Here is a 27,140-nt window from a genome sequence, read left to right on the forward strand (position 1 = left end):
GGAGGAAAATAATTTGTTCTTACCCTTGGCTGTTCATATGTCGATGGACTACTGCTCTGTGTGCCTGTTGCCCATTGACCAGGGCCTGTTCTCTCATCCAAACCTACAGGTTAAAACAAAAGTCAGTTAAGCATGACTCTTAAGAGAAACCAAAATACTGAAGGAAAGCCATGTATAGAAACTCTGATTTAAAAAAAAATTCCTTTCATAGAACGTTGGCATCATGGACTGAGCCAGTATTTATTGCTTGCTCCTAGATATACTTGAAACAAGATGGTGGTAAGCTGCTTTTTGCTGCAGACGATTTGAGTTAGGTAGATCCACAACACCATTAGAGACTTCAGCCCAGTCAGTAAAAAAGTGATGTATTCCCAAGTTTGATTGAGAGTGACTTGGAGGGGAAGTTTGCAAGTGCTGGTGTACCCATGTATCTGTCACCTTTGTTCTTCTAGATGGTAACTGATTTGGAAGGTGCTGGCTAAGAAGCGTTGCCGAATTTCTGCAGTGCATCTTATACGTAGCACACCCTGCTGCTTCTGAAGACTGGTGGAGGAAATGAGTGGTACAACATTCACAATCAAACGGGCTGCTTTGGAGGTGTCAAGATTTGTCAGTGTTTTCACAGCTGCACTCAGCCAGGCAACTGGGAGTATTCCATCACATTCTTAGCTTATGCTAGTTGGTAGTGAACAAGCTTTGACGAGTAAAGTGGTGAGTTGGTTGCTACAGGATTCCTAGCCTCTGACCTATACTTGTAGCCACAGTATTTACATTGCTTGTCCAGTTTAGTTTCTGGTCAATGGTAACCCCAAAATGTTGACAGTGAGGGATTCAGTGATTATAACATTATTGTTCCTAGACATTCAAAGGTTAGGCTCTCTTGCTGGAGATGGTTATTACCTGGCACTATGTAGCACGAATGTTACTGGTCACTTGTCAGCTCAAGCCTGGATATTGTTGAGGTATTTCTACATTTGGACATGGACTGCTTCAATATGCAAGGTGTCACGAATGGCACTAAACAGAGTGCAACCATTAGCGCATACCCCCACTTCTGAGTTGATGAAGCAGATGAAGATGCTTGTGTCTAGGACACTACCCTGAGGAACTCCTTCAGAAGATGTCCTCCAGCTGAAATACCTTGCCTCCATCCTTCTTTATGCCAGGTATGACACCAAGCAGAGTTTTCCCTCCAATTACTATTGACTCAAGTTTAGTTAAGGACTCTTGATGTCATGATCAAATCTGGCATTGTTGTCAAGTGCAAATCACTTATCTCACCCCTGGAGTTCAGCTCTTTTGTCCATGTTTCGATCAAGGCTATAAAGGTGATCAGGAGTGGCTCTGGTAAAACCTAAAACCAAGCATCAGTGAGCAGGATATTGCTAAGCAAGTGTGGTTCCAGAGCACTATTGGGAACACTTTCCATTACTGTACTCATGTAAAACACTTTACTGATGGGGGTGGAGCTCTTGTGGCACAGTAGTAAGATCTCTCTGAGCCAGGCGACCTGGTTTCGAGTTCCACTTGTCCAGAGTGTGTAATGACTTTTCTGAACAGGCTGATTAGAAGATATTCAGATTGATGGAGCAGTAATTGGCTAGGTTTTTTGTCCTATTTTATGGACAGAGCATATCTGGGCAATTTTTATTTTACATTGTCAGGATGATGTCAGCAGACTAGTTGGCAAATCTGGGAGCAATAGTCTTCTGTACTATTGCCAGAATGTATTCTGGGAAGTTTGCAGTATCTAGTGCCTTCAGCTATTTAATATCATATATTTGTCAGACATCAGGTAATAATTTCAAAGAAAAAAAAAATCAAGAAACTAAAAATTAGTCCAAGTTTACTCCTTTCGCACAATCATGCCACATTTCCCACACTCGTTTAAATAAAAAACCCATCATAAACCAGATATTAATTACATGTATCTAATACTGTGGAACATGACAGTTCCCAAATTTGCTACGATATTGCAAAATCTTGCTAAAGAAAGGCAAATGGAATGTGTAGAATCCAAGTCAAGGGACAGAATGGTCTCTGAAGTGTGAACTACACACTGAGAATAATTCTTCCGCCAAAAGGATAATAAAAAAATTGGAGAACACCATATGTGGCCCTCACAATAAAGTTAAAATTTAGTTCTACTCAAGCTGCCAACAGGATAAAATGGAGATCAAGCACACTAAGGGTGTGGGGTATGCAAGGGTGTGGTAGGAGAAGGGAAAAAGATAGAGGCCGTCATGACAACCACATGCACGATGAGTCACCAAATACTGACATTAACAGTGAGTCTGAGTGGATCGCTTTTCCCAATCACTAACTATGAAATGCTGATTGGTTTAAAAGGTAGGATTTTGATGGTTTCTATAAACCAAATGAAAATTTGAAGCAATTTAAAATTTACCATTATAGGGAACGTCCATCAGTACATAGCACACACATCATTTTCGTTTCAATCTTACGATAAAAGAACACGAAATAGCCTCTTATTACAGAATTATTTTCTTCTGCAATTTTCTCCCACCTTTCTGCAGGATATAGAATTCTACAGAATTCAGCAAACTTCAGTATCCCAGCAATGAGAGTTACCTATGTGATCAAAAATAGCATTGTGCACTGGTCAAATAATCCACTGCCACTGTCGAGGGCTTTACCCTAGTTTCTACAGGGCATTCTCCACTCCCACCACTGCGCACCACCACCCCCCCCCCCCCCCCCCACCTCCCCATAGTACTGAAACAGCTCTTAAAATGCAAAAGATATCTAACGTGACTGTGACAAGAAAGTAAACATTTGTCCATTTCCTTATTTACCTTTCTGCAGTCTTTGTGGCTCACCAAATCATTCTTCGCCAACACATCTTCAGAATCAACCAGCTACCTAGAACTTGCTCTCAATTCTATTCTCATCTATTTACTTGTAAGTAGACAATCAATCACTTATAATAGCTTCTGCTCCTGTTCTTGCACCAATACTTTTGGTGCTCCTGAAGGGTTTATTCTTGCCTCCCTTTTAAAAGATTCACATACTCTACTTTATGATAGCACCAAAGGGCAGTGAGTATTCACCTATATGCTGATGACAGAAAGCCCCCGCTCAATTCCAATTTCTATTGCTAACTTACAATACTTCTACCTTAACATGCAGAATTACGGGCAAAATTGTCTTCAATTAAATAGTGGGAAGAGTGTGGCACCTCATCAAGCAACAAAGTCTTACAATCCTTTTCAATATCTGCACTCCTCAAATGCATTGCTGAGTTTAATTATTTCACTATTGATTGATGTTCAAGTTGCCTATGCCTCAAACTCTAGATATCTTCCCATTCATCCCTGTCTTTATCACCTCTTCAAAAAGATCGGCTTAAAGTCTACCTCTTTCACAGAGATCTTCTGATCTAATACTGTAGGTGTCATATTTTGGTTTCAGACATTTCATTACATTGAAAAGCTAAAGCTGGAACAGATACAAAAACATCTTCCTAGTAGTCAGTCAATCTTATAAATATTAGTCATTTGTTCAGACAGCCACCAGCCAAAGATTAATATGGTACCAGAGGAAACATTATAACTAACTCACTCATGTTGTACTGTATATAGCACCAACATTGTTTCCTGGCTGCTTAAATCAGTAATTAAACACCATTACCACTGTCACAACGTGGACACAAACTTCTAGTTTAGTCACAAAGCAGGATAAGCTTTCTGCCCATCTGAAATGGACAGCAATACAATTTTACCATTCTTGGTCTACTCAACATTGTTACAATTGCCCAGTGGAGAAGTCAAAGATTAAAAAATGTTTTTAGGGCTCATCTCATAGGAATTGCAGGTGGCAGCTTGCATTCATTGTAAAGTCAAAATTCAAAGGAGTTAGATGCTGGAAGGTTTGTTTAGCTTAGGTTTCAGGGAGGTGGCTCCAGAAAAGCCCACCTGCAAAACATAGTTGTGGAGTTAAAAATTTCAGGGCTCGAGAAAAAAAAAGTAAAAAGTAACCCTCCAGAGCCAAGAATTATTTTGGTCTGAAACTGGGAGAACTGAAAATCCATTTTAAAATGGCAAATTAACATATACCTGATTGTTGTTAATTTAAAACACAGGTTGTCTACAATAACAATGTTTAGTCTTTTTCCTATAGTAAAAGTCTAGAATATGAAATCTTGAGCAATCATTTCAGCTTTTAAAAGAAATTTTGAACTTAAAAAATTAAAAATGTTATTGCAGATAATAAACAAGAAAGTTAATGAAATTCTGGCCTTTCTATCTAGAGGACTGGATTAGAGTGTCTGCAGACATTATGCTGCAGTTAAACAAAACCCTGGAGTACTGACAGATCTGGATAGCACATCTTAGGAAGGATATATTGGCTTAAACGAAGCAGAACTTGTATTTACAAGAACGATACCTGGACTTCAGGTCCAGGAGAGATTATATGAGGATAGATTATACAAATTAGGCTAAAACTTAAAAAAAAGCCAGATGCTGGAGATCTAGAACATGAACAGAACTTGCTGGCAAAACTCAGCAGGTCTGGCAGCATCTCTGACAGAAATCAGAGTTAAAGTTTTGAGTTCTGAAGAATCACTGGACTCTAAACATTAAAATTTGCTTTCTCCCACAGATGCTGCTGGACCGGCAGAGCTTTGCTAGCAATTTGTTTTTGTTATACAAATTAGACCTGTTTTCCCCAGAATTTACAAGGTTAAGGGGTGATCTGATCAAAGTCTTCAAGAGATTAACAGGAAAAGACAGGGTAGATAAAGACAGACTGGTTGGTTATTCTAGAATTAGGGGGCATGGTCTGAGAATTAGGGCCAGACCAGACCATTCAGGAAAGATATTACAAAGCACTTCTATACACAAAAGGGAGGATGTTTGGAACTCTTCCACAAACGGCAGTGAATGCTGGATCAGTTACTAATTTGAAATCTGCAATAGATACCTATTTGTTAAGCAAAGCTATTGAGGGATATGGGCCAAAGGCAGGTATATTGGAGTTAGACCACAGACGAACCATGATCTCATTGAATGGTGGAATAAGCTCAAGGAGCTGAATGGTTTATTCCTGTTCCTACCTATACAGAGAACATAACAGCACAGTATCAAGAGCATGAGTGACTGTTACACACTACAAATTCACAGCTAATTTGAAATCACAAGACCTTGGAATAAATTTGTATGTGCAAACCTTGCATAAAAAGTTGCTGTTCATGTTCCATAAATTACTGCCAGGTTTAATGTTTAGCAACTTGTGTCACTAACCATTTACACTCTAAAGCTGATACAGTAACCTATTAGATTCTAGTTGCTTTGTGCTTCTGTTTAGAAAGCTGTGATATTTTTCTGGCAAGTACCCCTGAATTGGGTTTCAGAAGAACAACTCAACGGAAGGTATTTTTCCAATCAATCTGTTCAGCAATGTTATTACACACCTCTGGAGCAAGTGGGACTTGAACCCAGGCCTCCTGACTGAATCACATCAAAGTGTTTAGGAAGTCCTGTTTCCAAAAACAGGAACAAAAAAGTGGCACAGAAACATGCATAAATATGAAGGAGTTCCAAATAGGAGGTTAATCAAAATTGCCATGTCACAGAACAGGAAGATTTACTCTGCACCTGATCTTTGCTATAACTAAGCTATAATACTTCATGATTACACAAGCTGTTCTTGTTTGGAGGAAGGCTGTAGCGAGAAGTAAAGTGAACAGAGAATTGCTATATTTTTCTTAAAAATTGGTAGCAAGATGACCCAGTTCTGCATAACTCTTAGAACTGGTTGCTAGTTTCATTGCAACCAGCAGAATTATTCACTGTTTATCTTTTAAGTATACTTGCCAATGACTCCATGACACTAGACTATGTCTAGCTGTTTTCTCTTAATAACTCTACAACAGGACTTTAAAGCTGGCAAAAGCAACTTTATTTAAAACAATACTGCAACTTGGCAGACCACATATCAATGAAAATTAGTATGGAGGCAAGTCTAGGGCTTGAGGCAATGAGGCATATGAGTGATGTCACTGGCTGATGATACAATTGCACAATTACACAAAATGGTAAAACTACTCTGGCACATGCAAGAGCATTCAGATTCACTTGGTTCCACATCAACAGGGGACAGTGGTGCAGTCGACAGATTAAAGATTTAATTGAATCATTCATTCAAAATCTTGACCATAACATTAGAAGTACTGTATTGTATCAATATGGAGGCTCATCTTGAGCATTTACACAAGTCCTATAGAGTTAAATTTGCCAATTTATTCTCAGCTGATGTGTATTTATCTTATTCATTTTCATTATCTAAATTCTAAAGGCAAAGCAACAATGGTCACAGTGATTTTAAAAGAACAATTGTTCATCACTAGCAATACCAGAATTTAGTGTCAATCCCTTGCTGCCCTCAAGGAGGCAGCAGTGAGCTACCATCTCAGACCACTGCAGTCCTTGGAGTTTGTACGCACACAGAGACACACAAACGGTAGAAAGGGAGTTCCAAAATTTTAAACCAGCAATGAAGGAACAGTGGCAAAGTTCCAAGTCAGCACTGGTGTGTAGCTTGGAGGGGAACTTGATGGTGGTGTACCCATGCAGTGCTCCCCTTGTCCTTCTAGGGTGGTCACAAGTTTGGATGGTGCTGTCAAAGCTGCCTTGCTAAGCTACTGCATTGCACCTCCTATACATGGTGTACACTGCTTCTACTATACATTGATCGGACCGCAGAGCGAATGCTGAAGGTGGAGAATGGGCTGCCAGTCTGGCTGGTTGCTTTATCTTAGATGGTGTCAAACTTCAAATTTCAATGGAATTGTACTCCTTGGGTGGACAGTATTCAATCACACTCATGACTTGTGCCTTGAAAAGTTTTCCATTTCCACCAATTCCAGTTTTACTAGGGCTCCTTAATGCTCTATTTGGGCAAATGATGCAGTGATGTCAAAGGCCGTCAGTCACTCACTTCTGGAATTCAGCGTTCTTGTCCACATTTGGAACAAGGCTGCAATGAGGTCAAGAGCACAGTTTTGGTTCACTGCGGGTCAGATGGTTTATTCCTTTGCGAGTGCAGCTTGATAGCATGGTTGACAATCCCCCTGGTCATTTGCCGATGACAGAAATAACTGAGGGGGTGGTAACTGGACAGACTGGGATTTGTCCTGCTTTTTGTGGGCAATTTTCCACATTACTGAGTAGATGTCAGTGATGGAACTAATGGAATGCCTGGCTAGAGGTGGGGCTAGCGCTAGAGGACAAGTTTTCAATACAATTGCCGGAGTAATGTTAAGGCCCACAGCGTTTGCTATATCCAGTGTCTCAGGAGGAAGCAAAGAGCTTAGTACTTCTGGCTGAAGAAAGATACAAAAATTTCAGCCTTGCTTCTCTTTTACATTGATGTCTTGAGTTTCCCCATCAGCAAGGAATACTGTGGATTATCAGCATCCTGAGAGTTGTTTAACTGCCCACTGCCATTCGCAACTGAACGTGGCAGCATTATGGAGTTTTACATCTGATGTACTGGTTGTGGGATTTCTTAGCAATGCCCACTGCATGTTACACCCATTGGTTTGCACACAATTAGTGCTGTACTGTAGCTTCAATTGGTTGACATCTCATTTTTAGGTATCATGTATTGGCTTGGGCCAAAAGGTAGGTGCACTAACATGTTTGTACTATGGCAACAGAACTGTACAACAGTTCTATCGTACTGAACTTGCTAGTCTGGGTGTCAGATGAGAACATTTTAAATTAGGAGCACATTAAAAAAAACAGTGCAAGCAAAGATAATGAAATGAGCTCAATTCAGGAATATATAGTAAATATTGCATATTGATCAGTTGACACCAAATGGACCATCACTGCAGAATTGGATTAAGTTCCGTCACCTACACAGCATTGCAAAATTTGCATCTTGTAAGGGCATAGGGCAAAGATACGAAGATACAGAAGCAAACAGCTTAGGATGACTGACCAGTTAGCAATGAAGTCACAGCTAAGTACTACATAATGATTTTTACAGTTGCCTTGCAGTTTCACTGCACAACTGCATTTTCCACTCCAAATGTGTATCAATAGTAGAGCCCTTTCAATTAAAAATCTGTTCAATGACATTTCACTAGATTAGGTAAATTTATCCATAATTATCAAAGAGGACATTCCAGATATGGTTACACAAAAAACAGTTTTAGTATATTGTGGATGAAAATTGTAAAGAGATATTAGAAGATTCCAGAAAAGGCAAAAAAAAATGGAGTTTCTGTTCTTAGGTTTTGCACAACAGCCAAAAACAGACTGCATCATTCCCTTTAATCCATATCTATATCTGCTCCAGTAAATAATCATGGGTTGAAATTATTTTGTAAATGGAGGCATCAACTTCCCAAGGTTCTGTTCTACTGTGCTCTATTAGTGCAAAAGCAGTAGATAAATCAATGCTTTAAAAATCAGTATAGTTACGTAGCAACAATGGATTTTTAAATAAAAACTGAAGCCTGGGAAACACATCACAACTTAAAGTTGTTTACTGCTGAGGAAATTCAATTGCACATTTTACAGCTACACTGCCTTTCCACAAAGCTTAGAAATACAACCTCAAGGAGGAAAATTCAGTTCCATAATCATATCCATAAAATGACACATGCAGTTTCAACTTAGAAAAATGTATTTGAATTGTTGACAAAGCAGGGGCTTCGTGATCAACCATTTGAGACCTTAGGTGAGCAGAATTTCCTAAGAAGTGCTTCTAGCTGAGTCTAAGATTACTTGCTGTCTAAAGCTGCACATGTCTGAGGCAAAAAAAGCCCAAGTATGTTGGTATTACTCCCACAATTACTGTCAGCCAGAATTGGTTCTTCCTCTTATTCCCTATTTGTCCTATCACAAATAAGATCCCAAGAGGTAAAAATGTTCTAGAACCAATTCTCAGCATTTCAGATTTGCTAAAGGCTGGTGTCAGACTGCCAAATGAGTTTCCTCATCACAGCAAGGGGAGCCTTTGGCATTTAAAGTGCACATTACACATCTATAGCAATTCCAGCATAACTGCAGTGTTTACTTTAACCAAATACTGAACTCATTGCTCGAATACTTACCTTGAACACAGAATTCATCCCAGTAGCAATCTCAGTGTAAGCTGGTTTTCTTTTTTCCCTAGGCTGTTTTGGTTATTTTTCAGAATTTTCCAAATTAGTGCAAAATTTGAAGTCAAATCTGATCAAAAACAAACAGGAAAGAGGGTAGTGATATGGCTACTCCACTTGCTTCAAGTGCCCATGCTTTCCCATGATCATACCCTTCTGTAAATACAGGAGAAAGACTTGCTCAGTGAAAGCTGGAGGTTCAAAAACTCTGTTCCAGCTTTCAACATGCAATCAAAATGGACATTTCACAGTCAAAAAGTGTCCCTCCACTCTGCAGTAAGGCTCCTTGGATGGATGTGAAAAATACCACTGCACTACTGAAAAACAGCAACAATAGATTTCTTGAAAAGGTTAACATCAAATGCTTATTACTGCCTCATAACAAAGACACACCCTTCACTGTCTTTAATATGCTAAGCAAAGAGTTTACCATCTCTTGTCCAATCACATTACAGAGACCTACATTTGCCTCCTGGTGTACCATACCACCTAATTCAGATTCCAGTTACTATAGAGCGTCATACAATTAAGAGGGTGATAAATCAATCCCCAGGCATCGTTTGGTTAAAACAATTGCTCAAGCGCCACAAGCTAGTCTTTAAACACAACACAACTGCAACTAAATCAACAGCACCTTGGTATTTTACATTTGATGCGAGATTACTTTCATAATCTAACCCCAACCAAAAAGTCTGCACCAAATTACAGATCTGTTTCAAACTGTGGGAAGTCAACTGGACAAACAATATGAGCTAAACAACTTCCTGGACCGCTTTAAACTTCTGTTAGAAACAAGTGAATTAGCCCATTAGCTCTTTTCCAACAGAAGAAATGTCAATGGTAACTCCACGGTATAGCTCAGTACTGTCCCCTTGCAGCCAAAATCACATTGACAAAAGAAAAACAAATACAGCCGTGATTGAGAAATGTTGGATAATAATTACTATTAATCTTCCAAGTAAAGGGAGATTTAATAAAAATGACTTGTATTGTTTACATTGCCATTAACTGCAATTTTCTATTTGAAGGTCATTATGTTCGAGACAATATTTTTGCTTTTCTAAAAAAAAGTAAATTTTAAAAAAAAAATCAAGTGAAGTCCTTGCAAAAATCTGTTGCTTCTGTACATTTATGAAAATGCTTAGATATACAGCAGCGAGTCACATTCCCACTCCTTCTCCTCAGGAAAGAAAAAGCACAATATTCTTTCGCTATTAAAAACTAAATTTGCCAAGCTTCCAGCAATGCTGCTCAAATATACATGGAGGAATGTGCGAGTGCAAACAACAGAATGGTCCCAAATGAATTATTTAACTGATTTTGTAAATATTCCCATGTATGTGTTTAAGTTACAATGTTTTGACAAAAGCTTATGTTTTACAGACTGCAGCTCAAAAGGATTTGGAGGTTCTCATTCATGAGTCACAAAAAGCTAGCATCCAAGTTTAATGGGCAAAGGGGAAGGCAAGTGGACTGTTAACCTTTATTTCGAATGAAATGGAGAAAATAGGAGGTCTTGTTAAAAATTACACAACACTAGTCAGACCACACTTTGAATACTGTGAACATCTTTGGTTCCCTTATCCAAGGAAAGATGCACTGGTAGTCCAAAGAAGGTTCACTAGATTGATTTCAGGTATAGAGGGACTTCTTATGATAAGAGGTTGAGGAGAATTGTGCCTTAGAGTTTAAAAGAGGAGACCTTATCTAAGCATCTTAGATTCCTAGGCTTGACAGAGTGCATGCTGGAGGTCCTCCTACCCCCTCACCCTACTTGAGGAGTCTAGGACCAGAGCACATCATCTCAATAAAAGAGAGTGTCACCCATTTAAAACAGATTAGGTGGAATTTTTTGAGGTTAGTTAATCTGTAGAAGTCTGTACCTCAGAAGTTTGTACAGGCTAGTTCGATAAGTATATTCAAAGCCAAGATAGATATTTATTGAGCAAAGGCGTCAAGGGGAGAGGCAAGAAAGTGGACTTAAGGATTCAGATCACCCACGATGTCACTGAATGACAGAGTTAACAATGGCCAACAGGCTTACTTGTGCTCCTATGCCTTGTAGATAAGTGATACTGTAACTTTAAAAAATAAACCAAAGCACAAATTCATGGAATCCATGATTTTCATAGCTTTTTAAATGCCTTCCATATATTAGAAATCAGTTTGTTTATGTTGTTGCCAAATGTGCTTGATTATAACCCAGAAGAGATTCGATAAAAAGATGAGCATGTTTGAAAATTGGGAACATGCAGGTGATCAGACATAATGGCAAAGATTTTTTCCAAAATACCGTCAAATGTTGGGGTAAGAAAGGTCTGCACTGACAAAAACAAAACTAAATCAGTCAAGGTTATGGCCAGGAGGAAAAAAAAACATTTGTGCCCAAAAGCTATACTCCCTTAGACAAACTTCATCAGATGCAGAGAGCACTTTGCTGGCTCCAACAAGAGCACTGTGTAACAATACTGGAAGATGGCACCCAATTAGTGGAAGTTAACTTCCACTCTACCCTTTAAAAAGCGGTACCATGTGGGTTCATTTAACTCGATGGCTGGTTTGCCATACAGGAGTAATGCCAACAGTGTGGATTCAATTCCCACACCAGCTGACATCACCATGAAGAACTCCCCTTCTGGTGCCTAATATGTATTTGGAAACATACATTTCCATGCATGGTCACCCTCAGGTAAAACCACCAACTGTCTCTCCAATCAGAGAACAGCCCTACGGTCTTGTAGGAGTATAACAACTTTACCTATCCGTGTATCTAGCCTGACGAACACTCACTCAAAAACTAAATGTCCATTTGTACGGATGCTGCTGAAAGGACAATTGTGGGATAAGCAACCTGGATATTCTTTTCTTCACAAACTGTCAGTTCTCTTTGATTATATGACTTTTTGGCAGAAGTAGCAGTGACCGACCTGGAAAAGCTTTCACTCACTATGTCTGGCTTGCCACTACACAAATTAAGAGATACATTTACAATTGGGTATAACCATTTTTAAGGAATGATCAAGAACCCACACACATTTCCCACATTTCTAATGTATGAGCAGTGAGAAAAGATCAAAGTTTAAAAGAGGAGATCTTATAGTCAAGTTTTATGCAGCTTGATTATATGAGCCACCAACCTTTGTTTAGATTAATGATGTAACTGCAACTTTATGTTTGCTCCGCAAGTGCCGTTGGGTTTAAGTGTGAGTTGATATACGAGTGTGTGCAAATCTTATGCAGGTTTCAATTACTGGTAAATCTGCTTATGTCGCTAACTGGGATACAAGTAGCACAAATTTCTACCAGAAGGTCTTGGATGCCTGGACACTCAGTACATATTCATATATTCTACAAATGAATTGCCCGGTGCTCCCACAATCTGATCCCCTGTCACCATTTGACCTTACTGTACTGTATATTTACACATGTTTATAGTATGTCTGCGCTCAAATATGCACTTCAAAGAATTGCAAATCCAAATCAAAACAGAAGAGGGACATTAAAGGGGGCGGGAATGGGAAGGAGAAGAAGGAGGAAATACAGAAGTTTGCATGGGGCTGACCACCACCAGAATTTGAAATGTTGGGCCTGGATTACATACAAGGTCGCACTATGATTAAAGTATTCAATTTACAGGCACTAAGTCATTTTTTTTTTTTTAAAAACCACACACAAATACTGCTTATGCCTACCCTATACAAATACACAACAGGAACGGAAAGATTCAGTGGTGTCCAAAAACTTAAAAAAACAAACTCAATACCACAGCAGCCTTTGTGAATCCTCACTTCCATTTTCAGTATTATGTAAAACACTTTTTAAGAATATACCAAGAACTAACCTTTTTCAATTCTTATGTATTTCCAAGATTTTCAATTCCTTATTTCAACTTAGCTCAAAGATTCAACAGTTGTTCCACACAAAAATAAATTCATTTTCTCACCATAACTAGTGATTACCAATTGAAGCACTTATACCTTTTAAAAGGTGCTAATCTGTTAGCTTGTAAAGCATCTCCAAATTAGTTAGCCAAGTTGATAAAAACGTGAAACTGAATCTCTTCTGCACTTTGTCACTACAGTTCCAGTTACCATTCGTCCATCTGCACCTCATCCACTTCATCATCTGGGAGGCTTGATGAGGGACTAATGAGTTATTGAGTTCAACAACGGTGTGCGTGTCTGTGGTGGCAGTGGTAAGAGTAGTGGATTGGGGGATGAAGAAAGAACAAATTAACATAGTTGACCTGTCCTCAAATACCACTAGCTATTACTGTTGAGCAGTCTTAGGTTTTTTTTCCAATACATGGGAATATGGTGAAACGAAATCTAGCTCACCTAAAAAAGGGCCACAATTGGGACGAGTAACTCAGCACAAGGTAGAGATTGAGCTAGAACATACTTAGTTTATTTGGTTCAGGTGCTAAAACCTGTTGCAAATCTAAGTCAGTTTAGTCTGTAACTAGCTTCTAAGATAAACTTAAACTAGGCATTTTGTCCATTATTTCCAAAGACACCACAAAAGAAAAACAGTTCGTGTTCAATATTTTGTTCATTAAAAAAATGTCAAACTAACGGATAGAAACAGGATTTTCTTCATCTTTGGTGATTAGAACCTGAAGCACAAGTCCATTAATAAAATATTTAATGCGTTGCCGTCTCAAAATTATTGCTTTATGCAGCTTGATTATATGAGCCACCAACTTTTGTTTAGATTATCTGATAAAAAAAATCACAGACATGGCACATTTGAAGTTTAGGTCATAATCAGGAATGATGTTGGACATGTCTGGAGCAAAGGCCGTTGTGTCTGGTAAGAGATTTGGAGGACTGCTACAAAAAACATAAACAAAAACGTTTGTAGGCTGTTCTTTCTTAACAAGTAAAGCAGACGAAGAGGAAATCGCTATCAAGATTGGCAAGAATTCAAAAAAGTGAGTCGTCACTGAGGTAGCACAATTCTTCAGACACCATCACATTTAATGTACCAACACTTTCAGATCAAAATCATAAAGGAAAATATTTTAATTTGAAAAATTTGAATTAAAGGCTAAATTGGAGGTCATACTGTATTAAAAGGCTGGCTCTGTACCCAATTTCTAGACAATTATCTAGAACCACAAAACGATGCAGCATGGGGCAATTCAGCTCATGTCATCTTTGCTGACTCATTGAAAGAGCTGTAGAAGTAGATCTATTCCATACTTGCTGAATTGCTACTTTAATCCAAAAGCAAAATATTGCAGATTAAAGTAGCAATTCAGCAACCTGGATTTATGGTCTGGAGTAAAGTTCAAATCCCTCCAGAGTAGCTGGAGAATTCAATTTTGAATTGGAGATAATCTGAAATAAGACGACAATTGTGATGAACATGAAAACACTGGTTTGGAGCAAATGAAAATCTGATGTTGTCAAGCAAAGAACATCTGCTTTCCTTAAACAGACCATGACTCTAGATCCCAAAAAGTGTTGTGGTTGATTCTTCACTGCTCTCTGAAATGGCTTAGAAAGTTACAATGGTCGTGCTCAAGGCAGTGGTTCAGTCCCATCTTCAAAAAGATAATTAGAGATGGGCAATAAATGCTAGCCTAAATCAGCTACCCATGTCCCATGGTTTCCGATTTCACTAGTTTCTGGTTTCTCAATGTTTTTTGAATGAAGCTGTATATTACAGCAAACTTTAAAATTATGTCCTCAATGCCCAAATCCAGATTATTAACGTACCCAAAGAAGCATATAATGGAAGGTAAAATTCCCGCATAAATGACAACACAAATTAACATTAACCCTCATGTTTAGAGCATTGGACTTCAAAAAGAAACGCAGCTCAGTCCACAAGAACAGTTTCTCAGGGTAGCTAAAAGGTCTTTCAACATCTAACATCCTTGGGAAGCTGAGTAATGGCACTGTTTATATTGACCCTTGACATGGTGATCTCAAGTTCACCTTGAAGAAGGTGATCGACTTAGAAGATCCCTTGGCATCCAGGCTAAACAGAAACTTCTTCCTCCCCCTGAAAATAATCAAGTTGAGAACCTTTTGATAGGACAGTAAAGTGGTACTAGGATTAAGCCAATGACCTTAAAATTCCGATAGTGCCCATTTAAACCATAACAGCTTGAACAAAACCAAAAATATATTCAGTGATCATATTTCGTGTACTCATCCGTCACACAAGGTTCAAATATATCAAGATACAGATCCCTCTCCAAGGTAGCTGCAGTATACACAAATACCAGAGCAACCCTTCCGGCAGACTAAGCATTGTGGGGATCTCTCTCCAGACCATAGCTAAACCTGCCAGAATAATCTCTCATCTCCTCATATCCCCTCCCACATCCCAATGCATCAAGATCAGAAAAAAAAATCCTGACCAATATTCAAAGGATGACATTGTAGCTTTGTCAAGGTGTCTCCAGACATTATATGGACATATCTTCAGCCATAGTAGTTGGAGTGGTCTGTCAAGTAAAAGGCACAGAGTGTACCGGCACCCATTATCTATTTATTATATGAACTAGATTATATTAACAAGACCCACTTATACACAGTATATACAGAAGGCTAACTGGAGGAAGCTACAGGAGAACAAACTTGCAGATCCTTAGGAGTCTGATCGATTCCACAAATAAAAAATTTTTAAAGCATAATTACTTGATTATAAATCACTATAATTATATTCAAAGGTAATAACTTGTTTCTTTGGATAGCAGAAGTGCCATAAGCAAAATGAATCAATTTTGTTTTGGTGATTAACATTGTACAAAGTCTTTAGCCAGGCTACTCCGAATAATTCCACGTGAAGATTTGCATCCTCCTAAACAGGTAGGCACAGCACGACACTACACAGCATCAGCTTGAGTTACAAGTTCAAATTCCTGGAACAGGTCTCAACCAAATACGTGACTCAGTTAAAAAAAGTGCTTTCAAACAATTCTGGATGAAAATTTTGAACAAAAAGCTTTGATAGAGATAAATCAGTTCAGAGCATAAAAGACTGCAGAATAAATCTTTTCAAATCTAGCTCCTTTTAACAATTATCCTATTGAACGGTCACAGAATCAGTTTGCATTTGCACAGCAGTTTTCACAAACCCTGGATTCCTCAGATCACACGCAGCCAATAAAAGTATGCGTGTAGTCACTGTTGTAATGTTAACACAGCAGCAAATCTGCATGCAACAAACACTCAAACAGCAGTGTGACAGCAACAAGAATTTTTTTTTTGTGTGGTATTGACCAATGGGTAAATATTAGCCTGAACACCAGAATAACACACTTTTGCAAAAAAAAACAAAGCAGTATCTTGGAATCTCTTACACCTCCTCAGCAAACGGATGGAGCCTCTAGGTTCAACATCACAGAAATGACACCCCCACAGTGCCGTGCATCCTAAAGAAAAAAGTTGTTTCAATATTCCAAAGCTATTTTCCAGGATTTTTTTTACTGTGACTGTAGAATTGGCATTGCAGTTATTTTGATCCTAACCAATAAATGCAGAGTTCCTCAAACACCCACAAGAAGAAAAGTTGGAAGCTGTCAACACCTAGGACGGTCAAGTTTAGTGGAGAAAAGCTTTATGCTAGCAACAATGCATTTGAAGCCATATAACAGCAGCCAAAAGTTGAGCAAAGACAGCGACGCCATTCAGGTCATCATCTCTGTGCTAGTTGATTAACCTGCTGCCCAATTCCACAGACCAGAAACCTGGTCCATAGCCTTAAGGTTACATTGCTTCAGAAGCAGATCCAGGTTCTTTTAAAGAAAATGGGGCTGGGGGGTGGGGGGCAAGAAAGATGGAGATCCCATCTGAACTGCAAAATTACAATGAATTCCAGATGACCATTGCCCCTGGGGTGAAAGATTTTTCCCCTCATGTCCTGTCTAATCCTTCTACCAACCACTTTAAAAACTTGTGCTCTCTGGTAACTGACTTCTGTTAGGTGATATAGGTCTTTCCTGTCCACTCTACCTAAGCCCGTTATTATTTTGTACATCTCAACCAACTTGGCCCTTTGGCTGCCTCGGTTCTAAGAGGAACAACCCCTAGCCTGTCCAAACTTTCCTCATACCCGCAATTTCTCGTGAAACACCTCAGTGCTTTCTCGATAGCAATTATGTCATATTCTTCATGTAATGTGGTGACCAGAACTGTATACACAACTCCAGCTGTGGTCTACCTAGTGTTTTTATATAGTTCTACCTATTTTCCAGTTTTGTTACCTTGAGGGACTATGGATGTGCACTTCGAAACGTGGCTTACTTCCTCTACAACTCTCAATACTCTCCAGTTGATTTTCTATTCCTGTGCTTTGTTTGCCCTTGCCAAATGCACAACACTGAACGTCTTCAGACTGAATTTCATTTGCCACTTTTGAGACTACTCAACCAAACCACTGATATCTTCCTATAACTGACAGCCTCCATCTTCACTATCAAATATGTGGCCAATGTTTGTGTCATCTGCAAACTAGCCAGTCATCCCTCCAACATTCAAGTCAAATCATTAACACATACCAAAAACAGCAAGGGCTCCAAAAGCAGAGCCCTATGAACACCACTGGAAACCACTTTCAATTCTTAAATTAGCTACTGACTATTACTCTTTGATGCCTGTCATAGCGCCAATTCTGAACCCAACTCACCACATACCCCTGTATCAAATAGGCTTTAATTCTTTTCAATAGTCTGCCACGTTTAAGCCATTGTTTCAATGTATTGCAGATATTGATGGGATATGGTGAACGATAAGCTGTAAATGGTCACAAGAATAACTAGTTTTGGCATTCTAAAAGTCAAATCCTAACAGGCATGAGTCCACAGCACAACTATTCATAACTCAGTATTAATGGGGCACTAAACTGGCAGTCATGCATAGTTAGTCTACAACAACAATTATTTCACAACCAGATTGTCACATTTTTGGGATTCTGTTTTATGCATATTTAGTTTCTGTTTATGCTTATTTCTAGTGTGCTCGATATAGGCAGTGCAAGAGATCAATCTGCAACCAACTAATATATAAATAAAATAAACAAGAATTTCATAAAAGTTACCCCGCATCAGTAACAGCATTCTTAGAATTGGTGTTAGCATTAGATTAATCAAGATATTAAAACCTAAGGAGCATGAGGGCTAGTCAACCTTAAAAAGGTACATTTCACACTTAGCACAATTCTCCACGATAACACCGTTTTCTAAAAAAAAAGTTGATCTAAAAATCAACCTCAGTCAATAAAAATTTAGATTCCTATGGGCAGCTGCAGCTATCTACAGCTGCATAGCTCCTTGCTTATAATCTACAGATATCACAAGCAATTACTTCCAGTAAGTAGTTAAGCCTTCATACCAAACTCTCAATTTAAAAGATTTCATTTAATAAATAAGGTCAATCAGTGCAAGGAAAACTCATTATTAAAAACCCCTTCTGCAACTGGCATAAATTGGAGAAACACTTCCTTGTTTACACTTACTGTTGGATCTCAAAATTTTTTTTTTCAGTTCACATTTATAAGCAGGTCAGATGTTGACTAGGTCTACAGCTTTCTAATGCCATTTGAACATGTTACACAGCATAGGGCAATGGTGTAAGGAAGAAAAAGAGAACATGTCCACAATAGCAAAATATTACAATGCAATTTAACATATTTTATAAACAAAAAGTAAAGCCAAGAGAAAGCACAGTACTGGTAATTCCATTCAACATGTGCATCTAAAAAAAGCAACAGATTAAAAGAGGGTGAGTATTACTTTGTGGAAGATTCTGAATATTACCTATATCTGCATTTCTATGGCAATTACTTCACTTTAACATAGATTACAGAAAGTTGCATTAAAAAAAAGAGACTTGACAAGAGCATACGCAGAAACTGTACATTGCATCCCTATGGAAACAATACTAGCAATGGAACAGACCCCAAAAGTCCATCCCAGCACTTAGTTCCAAGAAACAGCCTAAAACTTGGTAATAAGTGTGTTTACTCAAATTAACTTCAATTTGAAGTTAAAGGGAATATTCTTCATTGTTTATTCTTTTCAGATGTACACTTGAGGCAGTATTTAAATTTGATGACTTTCATTTCCATTCAGAAGAAAAACACAACTTGATATTTTTAAACTTATAAAACAGATGCCAGCATCATTTAAATGTACAAAATCTGTACTGAAAATCCTGAAACTGTGCCCAAAGAAAACTTTTCTTACCCATTCTGAAACTCATCAATGATGCCATAATGACATCATTTTTCAGAGTTCTGAAGCAGACAAGCAGTTTACTCGGAATTCAGAGTCATCATTCAACACACTTGGTCAAACAACACCATTAAGACAACGGCTTTTTTTAAAAAAAAAGTCAGACTTCTTTTTTAAAAGCTCCATTTCCCATTAAGTAATGAAACTATTAAATCCTTAAACCAATTCTTGCAGTTGAGTTGCAAGCCAACCCAACATAAAAGCCAGCAAAATGGAAAAAAGCATTTATTCATTTTCTGACACCACCAGTGTTCAAACCACATAAGGGAGTGGTGACTGCACATTTGTCACCACTAAACCCCCAAAAGGTCTTTCTCAGCCACAGCTTGATCTGCCATAATGCAGGACATTGCATATTTAAAGTGAAATTGCCTAGTAACAATTTACTCAAACTCTCACTTTATTAAATGCCCACTTTCAAAAGCATGCCCTACATTTTATCTACGTGTGCATTTGGGGCGGTTTAAACTCAACATGAATACACTATAAAATGTTTGCCTTCAGTCAGAGCTTACATTGTATGTTATGACTAGTTTTAGTGTATGTATGGAGAGGTGGCAATACAGGGTCAAATATATTTTAAACACAGGTGTGTTTTTTTCCAAAACAAAGAACAGTTTAAGTATGCATCCATGCAAATACAAAAAGCACAAATTACTTTATGCAGAACTTAAGGGAAATATATCTACTTAATGGAGGATTACTTAAATAAACCACGTAGAATATGTTAAAAGCCTCGCTTTGCTTTGATAAGTTTTGTTTTATAGCACTAATCAAGCTCATTCTGGGATATGTACGATCTGTGTGAAAACCATTTACTTCTAGCTGAACCATTTCTACAAACACATTTTAGAAAAAGGTTTTTGCAGATATTTTTCTATGCAAGATCAACAATTGAAGATGTCCATCACAGAATGAGGGACACAAAATTATGTCTACACTATTCCATTTATATATACAGTTTAGCTGAAGCAAAGGAGAAACCTGAATGATTCTGAAAACTAATCTTGAAAGTTAGTCAATCTTTCGATTTACACTAAAATTCATTATTTGATAAAACCTGCATTATAATAGTAAAAAAGTTCATATTTATAGAGACCTTGCCAATGGGACCAGCTACATTTTTAAAAGGAAGTTTCCAACCTGCATGTGTACAATCCACTTTCAAAATGTTGAATGGTCATTTAAACAGTCTAAATATTAAACAAGTGAACATACTATATAGATTAAATACTATAAAGTGGTGGGTAAGGGGACGCAAATAATTGCCCATCACTTCCTGCTGCAAAAGATAAGTTTCATGGACGTAACTATAAATCCACTAATTTCTGGTACTGGTGACCTCTCCAACATCTTTCCTCAAATCAACTTACACGTTGCAAACTGAATAGAACAATTTTATGGGATAGAAGAGCTTAGTCTGCAGGTAGCTAAAAAGTTTTCCTGAAAAGGGAAGAGTTTTCCATTTTACCTGTACATATTTTAGCTATATCACAATAAACCTTCAGAAGCATCCATCAGAACTTTAAATTTCATGATTATAATTTATTCTTCAGTGATACGGTAACCGGTCTTTAGAGGTAATTTGTGATCAGTCTATTCCAGGCTGCATAATTAAAGAATGAAAAATAGCTCAAATCTACAATAACTTTAGTAAATGGTCAGCAAGCTGTGCTATGGCAAGTTGGACTTTCAACAATAATACCCACTGTAGTTACAGATTACAAGATTTTAAAGTGATTCCAGAGGATGAAAAGTGAAAAGTAAAATGAACTATCATTTGGGCTCCACCAAAATCACCACGTTGAAAATCATGGATAATGGTCAGAGTGTGCAAAGTCTCTTAGGTTCCATTATAACTGCATTACCACACTGTTGACAGCTACATCTAAAGACAGTGTCACAAAAAATTTAAAACCACATTTAGCACAAGTATTTTTGAAAATTTACACAAGCATTGCACACAACGATTACAATTAAGTTTTCAAAATGGACAGATAAAAACAGCAATAACTTGTTTCTAGAACTTAATGCTAGAAAATAGTTCCACTTTTGTGGTCAGAGGGGAATTACTCAAATTTTACCCCCCAAATAATCTGAATTTTTCCACACTCTTGGAAAATTATACAGCTCTGAAGTGGGGTGGGGCTAGTATATGTTGGGACAGACAGGTAATGCAGTGGTGTGCAAAATACATGATAAACCAGCTATTCTTTTCCTGTCATATGCTTGAACATCACTGCAAACATTAAAAGGCAATGAAATATCTTAAAGTATAAAAGATCTGTCACTGTTTCATTGAACTCCTAGGCCACCAGCATCTCCAGAGTTTTCAGCTCCAAAATTTCACTGCAGTAACAAAGCAGTCCCTTATATCCAATTATCTTTATTGCCATCAAATGTACCATAACCCTATAACACATTAAATGAAGAAATGTAGATATGCTGGAGCAAAGAGGGGGTGACAACTGAAATAACTGCACACAGGGGTCAGATCCCATCACCAAGTCACCCTTAGTGCACAGTACACTGGCTATGGGTAGCCAGCTCAGAGTCAGTCTTCAACTGAGGAGATGCTAAACTCCTGTTTTTTTTTTAAGGATTTAAAAAAGTGGATTTTATTTTGCATTTTCTATAGACATTCAAGCATTAGCAACTGTAACCTCTACGTCAACACCAGGCACAATACTGATGGAGATAATCTGTTTCACGATTTCAGATGGACTGCAAATCAATTAGACGTTTGAGGATCCTCATTTGAAAGCAATTCCAGGTTTTAGAACCTTCACCATAAGGAGTTTTCTTGTTGTGATATGCAGAGGTTCGTGGGCATGCGAACAGGCCCTTTGACATTCAAGTTATTTTCTTCAGCACCACGAATTAGATCAGAACAAAAAAAACCTCTCAAGTGATTTTACAATCCAGCTGGTCAAAGTAATTCTAATGTGGTGAACTGCAATCTTCCATTTCACAGGTGCTTTGTTGGGATCTTTAAATGCCATACTAAGCTCCCAACCAACATATCCGTCAATTTAGGATTTTGACAAGTGAATGAATAGTGGTGAATCGGGAGTGTACAGACCGGGACAAAAACTCTCCTAATCCAATTGCTATCACTGCTGAAGATTGGTCAGCCAAGGCTTTCCTGATTAGCCCAAGTTAACCAACCCAGTCAAGAATCACTACATTCTCTCCATATCAGCTTCCCACCACCCCCGCCAAAAGTCCAGGAATCGGGCCTAGTTTTTTGCTTGTAGCTTCTCTTGCAACATTTTCACTGCAGATGTGGTTCCTCGGACTCTGACCTGGATATGGACATAGACCTAGGCGGCACGTACCGAACCGTGACAATCTCTTGCAGCCAGAACATCTTGGGAGAGTGTCCTCCTCTTCTTCCAGCAGCAACGTTATCAAGGCTGCATCCATTTCAGACTGAGGTTTCCTCAAGACTAGATGGAGGGGTGGAGGCACCTGCAGTTGCTGCCAGGACTTCCAGCTGTTTGGAGGGGTCAGGCTTGTTTTGCTCCTGCCCCATTTTGAGGTAACAGCTTTCAGGTGATCCACACGTTTATTTAGGACCGTATCACCTACCCAAACTTTGCAAGGCCAGGTTCCGTGACTTGCATCAACTTTGCCTCATACCCACAAAGGGCCATTTCCATGGTTCCAGGACCAAACTTCATCCCTGGAATTAAACGGATACACCTTGCTTAGAGAAGGTATTTGGCCAGCATTGGTGTTCCTGCTGCTGGCATTTCACTCTTACCCCCAGGTCTGGAAATACCAGGGGTAACCTAGTGCGGAGTCTTCTCCCCATTGTTGTACGTGGGGCGGTCCCTATAATCGAACAGGAACCGGGACTGGGACAGTCTGTTATCAACTGACTTTGCAGGCTGCTTTTTTGTGCCTGCCTTCAATGTTTGGACCGTTCTTTCTGCTAGACTGTTGGACGATGGATGGTATGGAGCTGTCCTTAAGTGCCAAATGCCATTGGACTTCAGGAAATATTCAAATACCTTGCTGGTAAATGACATCCCATTGCCCGTGACCAATACTTCCATTTCCAAGGCTAACCTTTTCTCAACAGTAGGTGTAAGGATGCCAAGATGGAGGCCAGGTTACGTATGAATTTTCTGAAATAATTCACTAACCCAAGGTAAGACGCGAGCACCAGTACAGACATGTACAGAGCCAGAGCTCCTTTGATCACCCTCATTTTCTCTTCAATCAGGTGTAACCTGGCTGTGTCAACTCTAAGTAACCCAAGGAGGTCACGTGGGACACTTGGAACATGCATTTTTCCCATCTAAGATGTATGGCCCACCTGGGAGAAACATTTAAGCACTATGTCCTAGTTGTCAAAGTGCTTTTTATTGGTTTCCTTGTTATTAGTATGTCATACAGATATGGCCACCTAGGGTAACCCTTGTAAAATGTTCTCCATGGTCCGCTGGCAAAGAGTGCAGGCTGATGATACACAAAATAGCAGTCTTGTATATTGATATAAAGCCTTAAGGGTATTAATTGTAGCATACTAGTGGGACTCCTCATCCAGTCACAATTGCAGGTAGGCATGGTTTATGTTCAGCTTCGTAAAGGACAGCCCCCCACCCCACACCCCCAACTTTGCATACAATTCCTCAATGCGAGGGATCGGGTATTTATCCAGCTGCGAGAAGTGGTTTACTGTTTGCTTGGAATCCCCACAAAAGGTGAACTGAGCTGTCACGCTTCACAACTGGTATGCCCGGTACTGCCCAGGTTTGATGATTCCGTTGCTCTCCAGCCTCTTGATTCCCACCTTCACTTTTGCCCACCTGGCCTTACAAAATCTGGAATTTTGTCTGCATGTAAAGTGACTTTAGCCCCTTTGGACAGTCCTAAGCCCTTCTGGGAAAACTCCTGGGTATTTCACTGGTAAATCACTGAGGCAGCCATTTTCTAACTGAAAAATATTGAGCCAATCTAGGTGAACCAATTCCGGCCAAATAGACTTGGGCCCAAGCCTTTTACTTCTATTAATAGTAACTGCACCAACTGCTTCTCATTAGGAGACAGGAACTGAAGTCACACCCTTCACTTGCAATGGTTCCCCAATGTACATTCTCAGTCTGGCTGAGATCTTGCACAAGCTTAAAGGTTGGAGTCCCAAGCAAATCTTGTTAAAGACAGACTCTGCAACCACAGATACAGCTATGCCAGTATCGACTTCCGTGGGAACTGGGTGACCATTTAACCACACCTTAAATTTTAACTGGCTCTAATTTAGATGTCACTAAACTATTTAATTGCCCCAACCCACATGTACGGTAACTTTCCAAGATGTGCACTCACATGGGTACTGGCCTACAAGTTTTCCTACTCAGGTCAGTCCTTGGACTCCTGTGCTGTCGAGCCAGCAAACCGGCAGCAACTACAAAGGCTCGCGGGCCCGGATCCTTAAGAACTGTTTAGTCACTTGGTCGAAGCTTGGCTCTATTGTGGGGGTCTGCTGTGGGTTGGCCTAGGGTCCCTCTGCTCAGGACATGCCCTGCATGAGGCTCTGTGATTGACTACACAAAGCACACTCTCCCCGTGTCTGTGTGGGTTTCCTCCAGGTGCTCCGGTTTCCTCCCACAGTCCAAAGATGTGCAGGCTACGTGGATTGGCAATGCTAAATTACCCGTAGTGTTCAAGGATGTGTAGATTAGGTGGGTTTTAGGGGGATGGGTCTGGGTGGGGTGCTCCAAGGTTCGGTGTGGACTTGTTGGGCCAACGGGCCCGTTTCCACACTGTAGGGAGATGATGATGACGATGATGATGATAAACTCCCCAAGCTCAAGTGGGCAGGTGAGGATATCCACTCCCATTCTGGATGCCCTGTAGTTCCCTTGCTCCAATTTCCGCATTTTCTAATGACAAAGCCAGCTGCAGTGCCTATTTGATGTCCAGTTAGGCTTCAGCTAGTAGGCACTTCGACATGGTTATGTCATTAATCCCACATATCTCAGCATCTCATTCAGGATTAACCCAAAATCACATGCCTCTGCCAGTTGTCATAACCTCGTCAAAAATCCCGATACAGATTCCCCTGGTTGTCTAAGATCCAAATAAAACTGATAGCGTCTCAGGATTGCTCTTGGAAGGTTTTAGTGTCCGGTGCGTCTGGGAAAGTTAAGCTCCTTATAAGTGAAAATGCTGTGGGTCCACACGCAGTCAGAGCATTACTTGTTTTTCATCTGCCTAGAAAAGATATCGCATTCTTTCCACATACTGGGTCCAGTCTTCAGCAGCAAGGTCAAATTAGTCAAGCTTCCCAAATAGAAGCACCATGTCAGAAATGCTTACCCCCAACTCCAAGCTGATAGATGCAAGCTTTTCAGGCACGTCCCGTTTTCTCCCATCGTTACCAAAATAACTTACAAAGGCGAGGTCCAGTCACCCTTTATTTACTAATACACAGTACACTAGCTGTGGCCAGCCAGCTCGGAGTCAGTCCTCAATCGAGGAGATTCTATTCTTCTGGTTATATTGGTCGACCAAGCCTTTCTTGATAGGCCCAGGTTAACAACCCCAATCAAGAACCTCTTATTCAAGGTGGTCCACCTGGTCCCAGTTATTACAATAAAAGGAGCTTCTAAGTTTAATTGACTTAGATATTTACTTGGTGGTTTTGTGTTTGTTATAAACATTGTGACATCCTAGGTTGTTTCACTTCTCACACACAAGATAGACACACTAAAAAGTGAGCTCTCAGTTACTAATTAACAGCGGGGAGCAGAAAGAGGAGGAGAGAGCGACAAAGTGAGGAGGGGATAAAACGTTTTCCATACAAGCCACCTTAAACTGAATGGGGAAGACTTCCTTTAAGATTACTGCTGGCTAGCTGTATGATACCCATGTATCAGGAGCCTGTGGTACAATAAACCTCGTCTGACCATATCTCTTAACATATTCTTGGGAATATCAAATTACGGTACAATCCTAGATGTTGCCATTTATTGGCAATATTTCCAATTTGTTTTTAAAAATTCACTTTGAACAACGTCTCAAAAAAAAGACAGGGAAAAGGTGCTAAAAGCTACTTAAAATGAGTTTCTCCAATGGTGCTAAGATATTCAAACCATTGTGAATCCATTTATGTGCAAAACAAAAAGTATTATTATTCAATAATAAACACTGTTCCCTCTTAATTTACTGATTCTTAACTTTGGGGTAAATCTAACAGTGAGATTATGGGGCTATTCAAGTAAACAACCTCATTTCAACCTAAAAAAATTTGCAAAATACTATACAAAACATCCATTCGGAAACTGCACAGATCATATTTAGACAGATTTTTCATTGATTTCTCCATATCTATGAGAACATCACTCACTTTTCTAAGCAAATATTATAAACTAAAGAACTTTCGCAAAACTATTTATAGCCAATATAAAACCAGGAAAAAGCATATAAATGACAAATAGATCCCATTGTTCCTGTTTACTCAGAATTCAGCAAATATTTTGGGTAGTCAGGAAGATTAATTCTGTGGAGATACTTTTGTTTTAAAAAAAATCAGGAAGTCTAAGGGACTATTTTAAAACATTAACAATAGGGACGAAGTACTGGATCAAACATGCTGAAACGCCTTGACTATTCCAAGTCACCATTTTACATGCAAAATTTATAAATGAAGGAGGTTATACAGTTGAAGTACATTACTAGCTTTTTTTTCATTGAGCAGTGATGATTTAAAGCATTAAGATCTGCACATTAACTTCAGAGTCAGGA

The 27,140-nt window shown here is 39.1% G+C and overlaps 1 protein-coding gene and 1 pseudogene across 1 annotated transcript in view; both read right to left on the reverse strand.

The window, feature by feature from the left end:
- Positions 1-27,140, reverse strand: part of LOC125486425 (transcription factor E2-alpha-like) — a 64,566-nt gene that overhangs the window by 28,362 nt on the left and 9,064 nt on the right. Inside the window, exon 4 of the mRNA XM_048613865.1 lies at positions 24-103. Coding sequence (XP_048469822.1) covers positions 24-103 — 80 coding nt within the window. The remainder of the gene's footprint in view (positions 1-23; positions 104-27,140) is intronic.
- Positions 22,028-22,387, reverse strand: LOC109914582 (annotated as a pseudogene).

Source organism: Rhincodon typus, chromosome 29 (assembly GCF_021869965.1).
Source record: "Rhincodon typus isolate 14 chromosome 29, sRhiTyp1.1, whole genome shotgun sequence".
NCBI lineage: Eukaryota > Metazoa > Chordata > Chondrichthyes > Orectolobiformes > Rhincodontidae > Rhincodon > Rhincodon typus.